Consider the following 12,713-nt stretch of genomic DNA (forward strand, 5'->3'; position numbering starts at 1 on the left):
CGAAACGAAAGGAAATATTAATATTGTCGTGGCGGAATATGCATCCCTATAAAGGTTCGCAGAAGGACAAGTATCGCCGGACAGCTTAATCGAAAAACGACGACGATGATAGAAGGCTAAATCTCTCGACATTCAATCGCGCATATGCCTTTTAATATTAATGCACCGCGTTGGCACCTACGTAAGGAAGCGAACGCACTTCGAGTCGCGACAGCGAATTTACGACGTATTAAATTGCGCTACTCGATATCTTTGTAATTTTCTCAGATGGGCATAAAACTACGTGCTTACGGGGAAGGAAATCTCGGCCGGAAGGATTGCAGTTGATGTCGTCTTGCCTGAGGTCTAATTAAACCCGCGTGGCACTTTAACCGAACGTACGATGCCGATGCTTCATCAACAATCTGAATTCCCAACGCTTCGCTTTTCTTGGTCCTCTTTGTGCTTTTGCCGTTCAATCGAATTTATCGGTTTATTGTATAAAAATCACGAAGAACGAGTTAGAATATATGATCAGCTCTGAAGTCGATTTTGAAAATTAATAAAAATATATCAATGCCGCTAATAGCGTAAAACAAAATTTTTAGTGTAAAATGACACACGAATGAACGCAGTCAGAAGAGAAACAAAAGAAAAATGTGAATGTTTTTCTTAGGAAAAATTATTCCGTCTGGACAATATCCGTTCAGTCATTTCGTAGTCTGTACAAGTGTTGCTGTCTGTTTTTACTTATGAATAAATCAGCTATATTGATTTATCGACCAAAAAATCCTAATCCACTTCGGAAGAAAAGTGGATTGATCGGCTTTTGCAGCGAATACTTCTGCCATTGAATTGAACTTGCCTATTCGAAGATCGCGGCAAATTAGGATACGCGCGGCGTTTCTTCTAACGATGCAACAGCGGGTACGGCGAAGTAAATTCGCTCGGCGTAATCTGATTATTCCCCTTTCACCCTACTACGGATCTCTATTCACGTCTGATCGTGCGACGAGTAATTAAATTAATAACAACACCATCAGAGCGAGCAGACTTTTCCGACTTTCTTATTCCCACAGCTATCTCGTGACCTGTTTTTCAGGAGAAAAGGGTTTTTCTACGGCTCTACGCTCGTTTAGTTTCTATTTTCAACGCTTCTTCAGCTTCTTTTGTATGCAGCAACCTACTTCATTACGCGCCGTTCGATCGCGCGACGTCAAATTCAAAACGTTCTTCGAAAACAAGAACGCGCGCGGTTACGATCGCATTGGATCCGCGCTTTCGAAGAAACGAATGCTCGCGGTTAGCTGTGACAAAGCCGATAAACGTCTGGCTGTTCAAAGTAAACAATCTCGAAGATTTTTTTCTTCAGAATAGTGCGCGATCCTTTTTCTTAACCGAATCATGTGTATTTTGAACATTGATTTGAACAGTAAAGATTATTCCTAACTCATAAGATAAAATAAATGTAGAATCCAAATGTACAGATTTAAGGTAAACGTACCTATTATGAAACACTTTTCGTTGTGATCTCCGTTTGAAACAGTGGCACAAGTGATACAGTCAAAAATAGAGTATATGAACAACGTGAATGAACAAATTTTACCCATATTTTTCTTTAAATATTTCTTTGAATATTCTTCTTTGTTTTACTCACACAAATACTATTATATAAGGAAGAACAGGCTGTTTCACATTGTGTACTTCAATTTTTTGAACACGGTGTCATAGTAGAAAATCGGTGTTCGTTTTTCACACTCGTATTATTTTTTACTCATACTAAATAAATATTGCAAAATTCGTTACGTTGTCTAGAAACATCAAACTATCGTGGACTGGCGTAAATATTCAAATGTAATACTTTTAATTGCAAGAATAATCGATGATAATCTTATACCCCTCGAGAAGCTTGCCATAACAGATAGTTTTACCTTAAACGATGTTCATTTCGACGAATGTTTCTATCAATTTGGAGCTAATAAAAATTGCTCCGCGTTTCAAGATTCATCGTAAGAATGATTTCACTCTCACCAATGAGATCTCCATTCTCGTTGATACGTTGCGTCACATATTGCTGAAATATTAAGGCTACCCAAGTCCTGGGCGTGGAAACAATTGCACCTGTTTCTCGCTGAAAATGCCAACATTACCTTTCGGCTAGTCCACGACGTTAGTTCGCGAGTAAGAAAACGGCGCGAATGTACGTGGATCACAAAGAGACTTACCGAGCATCTTGCTGAGATCGGCGTTATGAAGATCGGGGTTCTCGTCGGCCAACTTCTTGCGCTCGACCTTTGCCCAGACCATGAACGCGTTCATGGGACGTCGTATCCGTTGCTCCTTGAGACTCCTCTGGGCCGTGCTACCGGGATGGCACATCTTCACCCCCGCGGGAATCGGCGAAATGCCTTGTTGATATTCAAGGGACGGCCCGGAAGCCAGCCAGGTCATGTCTTCCAAACGCTGCTGAGCCGGTCCGGATAGCATTCCTGGAATCTGAAGCGTTCCCGAACGCGCCGATCGGCCAAGTGAGTCAACCAATAGAAATCGTCATCCGATTCTCTCTCTCCGCCGTGCCGCGCACGCTTGATAATTATTTACGAGCTTATTAGTCCAAATAGGGGAAAGTCGAGCTTGATGTTTGCGCTCGATTCTTGCTTATTAATACATAATTACCGGGAGATATTAATCGACCGGCTAATGAATAGTGGTTGAACGTGGCGCGGCAACAATACTGAGTGAAAAACCCGGCGATCACGAGGCCAACAGACTTGTATTGTAATGTAATAAAATGAATAATGCGCGTGAGATCGAAAAGATAGCCGGGAATAATGCGCGGCGCGATAATGGGGATTCGTGGGATTGATAGATTTCGAGGGTGCATAGAAAAGTTCGCTGTGAATGCGTGCCGCGGATTGGATCGCGGCGCCCGAGAAAAACGATCCAGGTAACTGTTTAAATAATATATGTCGGTGTTCGGCTCGGGATGGATGCATTTTTCAAACATTTATGCTTCCGCGGTGCATTTTGTGTGGCGAGCGCAGGCTTTAATTACGATGTAACGTTGTTCCCGATGTAACGTTGTTCGACGATACTATCATGTTTTCAGATGCGTGTTTTTGTATCTACGTGATGTCATCTGGAAATAGTCAAGGAAGTGGACAATAAACAGCGAATGAAAAGTCGAAACCAAGGACGCTTCGCCATTCCAGAATCTTTGCAGAGTTTAAATGGAAAAATAATCTTAATAAGTAGCAAAAAAACATTGGATATTCAAGCCACGTATTTAATCGTATTTATTATTTCTATTGCACGCCGCTCATATAGAAATTCAAACAGCGAATGCGAAAGTGCAATTATGTTCTTTCCCATAGAGCCCATTAATTCCTCTTTGATAGTTTTCTGTGAATGCTAACTTTCTTGGAACAATACGAATTACTTAACGGTATCACTGTTCAAGAAATTAAAACTTTTCAATTAACAATATCGCCTCGGCCGTTTCCGTAGAATCGCATGTTCTAGAAAGAAACTGGGAAGCGACGGGATCGCAGTTAGTTTCACGTGGTAAGAGCATGAGATTTTAATGCACGGCGAGTAACGTTAATAATCGGACGCCTTTTAAAATGCAAAAACTTTTTCAATCTGAAGCGAATTGATTTTGTTCAAATCTTTAGAACTAGACAGTGAACAAAAAAATGTTTGAAAAATGATATAATTTCGTATCCGAATGTTAACCATAGTTTTACACGCGTCGACTATAATATTCTATTAAATTATAATAATATAACAGCGATCACGTTCCTTAACTTTAGACATTTATTTCAGTATTCTGTCGTTCACTCTTTTAGTAAATTTAATTTGTTCCCGTTTGTTCACCTTTTCTTACTTATAATTTTGTATACAGGAAGCATTGGTCCCATTAAAATATTAAAATAATAAATTAATTAACGTTACTGTATATCAAATGTCACTAAGTCTAATAATATGTTGCGGATTTAGAAAGAGCGGAAGGACTACTTTTCGAAAGGTACAACTTCGTATCCGACTTATTCTTTCGATTCTCGCGCGACACAGTCGATCTTCTGATTTCATACGGTTGAAAGATGACATCGAGAAAGCCTGCAAAATAGTTGCATACATTTTTGGTGTAGGTGTACGTTGGGCGCCACGTTCGACAGCAGAGTGAATGGTCCCGTGTGCGAAAAATACATATATGGTAGCCTATTCGAAGAGCAAATGCGCCGCCGTAGACGTGAACACGTACCGAAATGATTTGGGTATCGATGGGTATGGAGCTGTCATTGCCATCGATATTCGACTCGATGTCGTAAGCCCTCGACGTGGGTGTCGCATAAAGCGAGGAATGAAGTGCCAAGAGTCCGGGGGAACCGCCATAACTGCTCACCGGTGGTGGTGTCACCTCACCCCTGTCATAATTATCCAGCATCCTATAAATTCGAAAACGATTTATTAATCATTAGTTCTACCGTTTATACACATACACGCACATACACATAGTTAACGGTGAAATCGCTGCACATCCGGTTGCGCTCGCGCGGCCAATAAAATCGCACGGCAGTCTAACGTTTCGCTTGAACGAATACTCGCTTCTCGTACAGATCACGATAAACTGTTATTTGAAAAACATACCGGAAGGAGCTTGAAGTTGCGTTACAAAGCACAGCCATTTTTATGGTGTTCGTGATTAAATACGATAATATGCGAGAAAGAAATTTATGCTCGGGGAACGATTTTATTAGGCTGCGAATTAAGACGTCTAAATTAGCGCTCTATTGTGCTATAAGAAAACTTGCGGTAACTTCTTCAAAACTGCTGCAAGTTCTTAAGAACAGATCGAAATGAACATTTTACGAAGGATCTGCTAATGAATAATTTTATCCAGTACGTAAACAGTTTTTATTTAAAAACTGCCTCTTGTATGCGGACCAAGATGGACTGCTATTCAAACATTCCTTAACAAAAAACGTTAGAATGTCAAAGAAGTAATTGTTGCTATACGGCTGAACTTGTCAATTTTAATTTGACACAACGAAATTGTTTTATCGTACGAAATTATTTTAATTAGTTGACGTTTGAACGTTATTAGGGCTCGATGGGTTTAGCATTGAGACTTTATAGCAAAATAATTGCTACAGATTGTGCGATAAACTTTGAATTGCGGTGCGTTTTTTAAGAAAGAAGTCGATTAACGTTCGCTTCTGGAGATCGGGATTCTTTGAGATTGTTAACTAGACGTGACCTCTTAGGCAAGACTGTCGCGAGCCCCTAACCATAAACGATGTGGAAGGAATAGCATTCGATTCGTTCGATACCGAGGCAACGAGAGCGGAGCGCAGCAAGAACAAGAGATCGATTCGTACAGCGTACACGGCAAGGTAATTGACTCTGGCGTCTCAGTTTCGTTGAAGACGAGGCGGCTCGACTCGGCTCGGCTCGGCTCTGCTTGGCGCGGCGCGGCGCGGCGCGGAGCGGAGCGGAGCAGAGCGGAGAGACGCGGCAAGAGAAATCCCGGGGATCGCTCGTGCTCCGACCGATTGATCTGTCAACCCTGTTAGGAAAAGAGTTGATCGACATGAATGAACCATTCAAGGCCACTTAATGGAATTCCCACGATTGTCCTTAAGGCATAATGTGACCATGCGGGGTATAATAGTACGAACAGCTGTCCGTGCGCGTTCCACCAACCTCTCCTCCTCCCCTCTCCCCTCCCCTCTCCGCTCAGCAGATTTCTATATACATGCACGAGCGGCCCGCGCGAGTGTGCAAAGGTGGTCCCACCTGAGTTTCGTGCGCGAGCGTGTGTGGAAATTGAAAAACATGTAATACACACGTGTCCGCATGCATATATGTATACGGAGGGGCACGCGAGTGTTCCACATAATAGCCATTGTTTCATTCGGTCCGCGAAAGATGCTGACGGAGACAAAAACGTTGCCCCGGCATTTTCATTCAATAAAGTTCGCCCGGCTAGCAGCCAGCATTTTTTTGCTAATAATACCTGGCTCTCTCGCAAACCGCCGCAGACCCGCGATACGCTCGGGACACCGCTACTGTTCGCCGGTTGAACTATAGCATCGATAAGCGAGATCGATACGAGGTGTCGGTTTTATGTCGCGTTTCAGACGCGTTGAATAGCTGTGGGTGGGAGACGCGAAAAGAAATGGACACGGGGAGGGGTTTTGTGATGTGCGCGAACCTTTGAACCGAGAATCGGATCTCGTCAATTAGGATCATTTCGTTTCCTAATGGCTTTTTTCGGTGCGGGAATGTTGGAACTGTTTCTGTGTTACGTTCAGTGAAATTATCTCAAGAGAACGGACAAAGTTTTCCTGTAAGTACGAGTCGCGAAACCGATCGACCAAAAATTAGAATTCGTGAAAAGTTCCTTTCGGAAAGGAAACGATTGCTCATTTTTATTAATTTATACGTTTTTCTTCGCTATAAAAGAAACTGCACGTGCCGCGAATGCATCAAGATTCGCAATTTAATTGTCACTAATGTCAGAAGAACATCGTGCCAGACTTTTACAGAGGACAGAACGCAGCCAACCGTGTCGTTTGCGCAATTTTCTGATGCATCTTATACTGCAACTTTATCGTACGCCTCTAGACAGTTTCTTCACGTTGAAAATCCTACGTTCCTTATCGTAGTTCATTTACCAATATACATATAAACCGAAGATTTTATAAATTGTGATCAAAATGATTAGCGAAGTATTTAAGAACATTATTACGCCATTTTCAACGTATTACAATCATTGCGAGGAGAATGAAATTTATTTTTAGATTATATTTTAGATTTCTTACAATTAACTTTGAAAATATATTGAATTTACTCAAAGATCCGTAGCGCGCGAACATTACGCCATCTATTTAATCTTCGACAAGCCTGTATAACTGCGGAGGTGCGAGCACACGAAAGAATCCAACATAAAGTCGGCTCACGTATCACGAAATCACGTCTGCTGGCTTCCACGATGTTAATGAAATAGTAGCCGGCACTTATAGATAATAGAAACATTTCGGATAGAATAAACAACAAACTAACCACCGGCAATGGAAAAACCGTAAAACTCACGGTCAAGATTCTCCAGGTTCGAACCGTGTCGGTGCAGCTGCACCACCCACGCATATGATAGATACGCCACTGCCTTGAGTATTGTTTCTTTAATGATTCATATGGGGTGATTGTACCAAGTGTAGAGGAAGCAGTTTCCAACTGCAAATGCAATGAGCCTGTGTCGTATCGGAAATATTAATCCTGAGCATCGTCGCCGAAGGTCCCCATGTAATATACATATGTGTACGCGAACCGCACATTTTGATGAGTGTTACGAGAAGATTGATTTCGCGAAATGATTGCGACGAGAGAACGACGACTGCTAAACTTTCTGAACGAATAGCGAACGTCTAGTGCGAATTAATATGTACAATGTCGTTTCATTGTAGAAAGTGTATAATGTTTTGCGTTATACTAAAGTGTATAACGTTTTGCGTTGTACCAGAGTATAAAATTCTTAGACACCGTATCGCATACTTTGTTCATTACATTTCTAATGATAGGAGAAGATTTCTAGAGAAGTTGATTCATTGTTAATTCAGAGTATAAAACGTCGCATTACCTAGTCAAAATGAGAATTTCATCTTTTATTACAAAAATATTGAAATTATAAAGGTATTTCGTAGAAAATGATTGAATATTGAGTGAAGCACACATTGTAATGAATACGGCAAGATGTCTAAAAATCGTCTGCCATCATCAAAGGATAAATAAAAAACGTATCTATTACTTGTGAATCTAATTATGTAGCCATGTGTAAATTTCCTCCGTCAAAGTCTCCAATTTTGCAAGAAAGTCGCTCGACGTAGTTTCAATAATAGTGATTTCGTTAAAGAAACGTTCGAGCCGGCGTATCCGATAGCGCGCAATAAACATTACAAGTGCCGACTATAGGTGAAAATCATGCAAATCGAAGATAACGGAGTGAGCCGATTACTATATGAATCACGGTTAAGGAAAATACTTTTGCTTGTACGGCGGAGTCGGCGACGGTTGTCTCGCGCGTTTCGAACAGCAGTAAATCGTCGATCGGTAGTTTTAAGGTCGCCGCGCCGTTCTGTCGAGTAATGTAAGGGTGTGTTCGGTCGTCGCGATTATTTGAATAAAATGCGCCACCACGTCAGACGTCAGGCGTCTGCGACTCGAAAGCTTTCTCTGCTTCTCTCTGCTCGGAAGGCTGACCCGAGGGGGGAATAATTTACTCGGGGATCGGCAAGTGTGTGTCGTTGAAGGAACCCCATTCGCCGCGAGCTTGCTGCCAGGTTGCTGCGTACTGAACCGTGCACGGGTTTTCACTGTTTCGCCAAGATTCATGAGCCTCGACGGACGTGCCGATTTAGAGGATCGCTCGTGTGTCCTTTGTCTCGCCCCGTTTTCTGCCGAGCGCCGCGCGCGGGGCCCCGGCTCCTCGGTGTGTCCCTTACAAATATCCAGCTCGAACCGCAGCCTCGTAATTCGTGCGGTCGGCCCAGCAGCCGCCAGAAAAATTCTTCGCGCCACGGGTCAATTCCCGCCACCGATAATTCCAATGGGACCTGCGCTGCGGCCTATTAACGAGCCGAATACACCCTGCCAACATCGACGCCCGTGAAATATAGACAGCTCGAATCTGCCCGGCGACTACCCATTCGGGCATCCCTTGCGAGACAATAACGCCGAAGTAGAGAAACTAGTTTACTGGACTGAATGAATAAACGCTGTTTCATTCTCGTGTTAAAGAGATTTCAGCGAGAAAAAATATATTTTTAATCAACTCAATCTCCGTGTACTTCTCGCAAAATATTTCTCAAAACGCGAATAGAAAGTTTCCACAATTTTTATTAGAATACGAGCTTGAACAAAGGAATTTATGCTATAATTTCTCAAGAAATTTTGATCGACATCAAAGGTTTAGTGTTACTTAGATTTTTAGAGGAACAAGAGACGAACAAAGACAAAGTTCTTTAAATCCGTAATAGTTTAGCCAGTTACCAGCATAAATCGCGCGGAAATATTTTTCTGCCGCTGATTCATACAATGATGAATTCGATTCGTTATAATCGATTTGCATTCTTTCATTGTATTTCGTTGTGCACAGTGTCATGCAGGCAGCAAGTTTTAAAAGTTCGTTGCAAAGAGGAGGCTTCAATTTTCAAGATCCAGAATATTTGAACCGACGTTTATCCTAGTTTATTGTCGCGTTTAATATTTAAACATCATTTAGAAATTCTGTTTTCGGAGCTTGTTGTATAATTTACTTTTGTATGTACTCGTCTGACAGATTTACTCTTAGTATTAGCTTCGAGTTAATGTAGCCCGTACAACAATAAATCAAATCAAATACTGTTCGAAGCAATCGCGCATGAACTTTCGAAGGATGGAGTCGCAACGGAAATTCTGCTCGCGATGATTCACGGTCGGTCTTCTTACACTTCTCGGCGTATAAACGCCATAAAATCGGTTTATAAAAGGCCCGGCCGTATTCATTAACAAAGTAATTGCTATAATTTCGAAATAGCGTGCACGTACGAGAGGAATTAGACTCCTGGCAAGTAGCTATGCTTATGGATGCGTTCACGGCGCGCAATGCATACGAAGAAACGTTGTGGAAGCTTACGACTCTCGGGCATCGGATGCCGATCGAACCGAGAAACACGGACGGAGGAACTCGTAATTTTATAGGTCCCTGATTAAACTTTTAAATCGAATGACCAGCGCGGTTCACTTGGCAAGCGGAAGTAACGACCCGAGCCGCTCACCTCTGCACTACTAACGCTCCGGCGCGTTTCAGATTTGAGAACGAAGAAAGCGCATCCCCGAAACCTTTACGGGCTTAAGTTTGCGGAACGGACGTCGCGTCGTCGTCGCCGTTCTAGCCGGCGTCGTCGTCGTTATTCCTCCTTCTGACCTCAGACCGTACCGCTATTACGTACGACTTCCTGCAGCCACGTAAAAAGAGGAATCGAAGTTTTCTCGGCGACCGCTCCGCGTACTTTTCGTCCCCAGTGCCGACGCACTGTATCCAATTTCACTTTTCTCGAATTTTCAGAACACGATTCACGGACCACGGTGGACAAACTACGGAACATTGTTGTTCGTTTTGTATGCAATTGTTTGGTTACGTCAAAAATCGATAAGTAAACTATATAAATGTAATACCTTACATCTTGAAAAACAGTAGCATGAATACAGACGCGGACAAATGTATGGGGCACCTTTTAAAAGTAAAACTGGACCAAAATAATCTGGAATTTCTTTTTAGACGATAGATGGAATCAGATGAGGCATAAATAAATTTTTGCAAAAATTTCGACGAAACTTTTAGCAGGCATATCGAGATCTAATAAATGTATTGTTTGAGTTTTCGCTGTATGCTCAGATAGAACAGTTAAAGAACGTTATTTTTCGAATTAATTACATATGTATCAACGTGTGCAAATTTATGAGAATATTTAATACTTTGTCAAGGTCTTCAATCTGCATTGAAGAAACTAAACAGAAGTATCCTGGTTTTTACAGGTTTTGAAATGAAATTCTAATTTTCATAAGTTATTTCAGAGAAATTGGAATTAAAAAAGAGTTTCCATCGTCTACTGAGAAATTACTTTCATTAATCACTTTGAAGAATCTGCATGTGCCATAAATGCATAAAGATCCGCAATTTATTTATGTTTTTGAAATGTTTAATTCAACTGGGCAAGAAAGTTCAAACCTTTCACTTGTACATGTAATTTATTGAATTTTTCCTAAATTGTTGCAGAGTATACTAAATTGTATGAAAGGAGAAAGAATAAAGGTGAATCGTCATCTATAATCATGTGCAATATTGGAAAACAATTTAAAAACTAAAAATTATTGCACAGCAGAGTATGGCAGGTACAGTAAATTCTCCGCAATTTCCCCACAGCAAACAAAAATGGTTAATTCAGTAAGAGGTGGTTACGTTTATTCGATAATCGGTGACTAAAAAAACAAAGCGCAATTGTAGGAAAAGTGCAAAAAGTAGAATTTTTTAGTGTGAGCGAAGTTTTATTTACACAAGTAATTTGAGAAATGAATAGTTAATTTTCCCATATCTACATCACGAAAAAGCAAATTGAAGCACATTTTCGATATCGGTAGAAAAAGAGTTGTTAAATTGTCGAAACAAGATAACAGAAGCCTGAGATTACTACTTTTCTGAATGAGGTATTGTTTCGTGCACTTTGTGCGTCATTTATCTCTATTGATTAGAATAGCTTTCTTGGTTACCTAATACATGTCGTATAATATAAACATAATTATACGTATTGTGAACGAAAGAATGCTCGTAACTTGTTCCGGTGCGCGTTGGCGTAAAAAAGATGGCGTCGCGAGTACTTAACTAGTTATTCACCCTACGGTTCCATCGTAATCTGACCTGCTATAATCTAGTATTCTTCAAATAAATTTTTGCTCTCGCGAACGTGCCGTGTCCCTTCTGATTTTATCGCTAGATTTATGCAAAAATAATAGTCGAATTTCGTCGCATACAATTTGAATATCTATTATCTAATCTAACTGATCGTAACGGTGATTTTTCACACAGTACAGTTAGTTGATAATGTTAATTTACATTAAGACTACCAAACAAATTAAAACGACTAATTTTCGATTATTTCTCTTATAAATCCTGATGGTACGTAAATGTTTCAACAAGAAATTTTTAGCTAAACTTCTTTACTGAAACATAGTGTAATAGAAATCGTGCAAAGTTTAAATAAATAATGTATTGGCATATTGTTATAGAACAATTAGTCGCCTTCACTCGTGTTCAGCTCTAACGTTGATGAGTAAAGTGTTCGGTAAAAATGTTGAATATTAATCAGTTGCGTTGGAGTCTCAGGTTTGGTTTCGATTAATGATTAAAAATTTCTGTTAACTATGAGATCCGCCACTGGCAGGATGAATCATACTACGAGCGTAGGCAGTGACGTGCCGTCACGAACGAGAGACAGAGATACGTTGCGCGCCGCTACCGGCGGACTTTAATTATTAATATCTAATAGCTCTGTTATAGTTGCGCTATAATTGTTTCATTAATGTCATAAACTTCAAAGCGGAGTTTCCAATTAAAACACAAAGACAAATTTCTCATTGCTGATTTGAATAAGGAAAATCTGTGAAAAGGGACACGTGAACCAACCCTCTGTCTTGTCCGACACGTTACATCAATTCCAGCGCTTTAACGTCATGCTCTCGACAGTGTTTACGAGAATTATTGATAAAACGATAAATGCTCTTGTCATTTTAAAAAATTGAACTCTTCAGATGTCGAATAGCTCATAACTATTGCGTTATTTATAACTGCAACGAAATCGTCGTATTAAAGCGTAACATTTCAAGTTAGAGAATTTCACTGCGTTACTCGCTTAGCTTGTATTAAAATTTTAAAGTTTCCTTAATGAAAAATGAAATTATCTGACAGTGAAGAATGTCACGAATTTTTATGAAATGATTGCTTGATGTGTAGCATAAAGAAGTATCGTGATTCAAGGAAATGTTGTTCGAAGAAACACGATCGGCTTGATCGTTTCGAGCGCGACATTACCGTAACTGATTTTTAACCGTAATTAGTATATAATTATTAGCCGGTTGTCAAGTCACTGATCTGAGTCACCGCGGTATCGTAGAAATTACGAGAACAGTTGACGCAA

General features: G+C 40.7%; 1 protein-coding gene across 2 annotated transcripts in view; it reads right to left on the reverse strand.

Annotated features, from left to right (window-relative positions):
- LOC144475732 (uncharacterized) overlaps positions 1-12,713 on the reverse strand; it is a 53,820-nt gene that overhangs the window by 30,324 nt on the left and 10,783 nt on the right. For both annotated transcript variants that reach the window (XM_078191934.1, XM_078191933.1), the window contains exons 3-4: positions 4,244-4,427; positions 2,205-2,475 (exon numbers count right to left, since the gene is read on the reverse strand). In XM_078191934.1, coding sequence (XP_078048060.1) covers positions 2,205-2,475; positions 4,244-4,427 — 455 coding nt within the window. The remainder of the gene's footprint in view (positions 1-2,204; positions 2,476-4,243; positions 4,428-12,713) is intronic.

Source organism: Augochlora pura, chromosome 10, assembly GCF_028453695.1.
Source record: "Augochlora pura isolate Apur16 chromosome 10, APUR_v2.2.1, whole genome shotgun sequence".
Classification (NCBI taxonomy): domain Eukaryota; kingdom Metazoa; phylum Arthropoda; class Insecta; order Hymenoptera; family Halictidae; genus Augochlora; species Augochlora pura.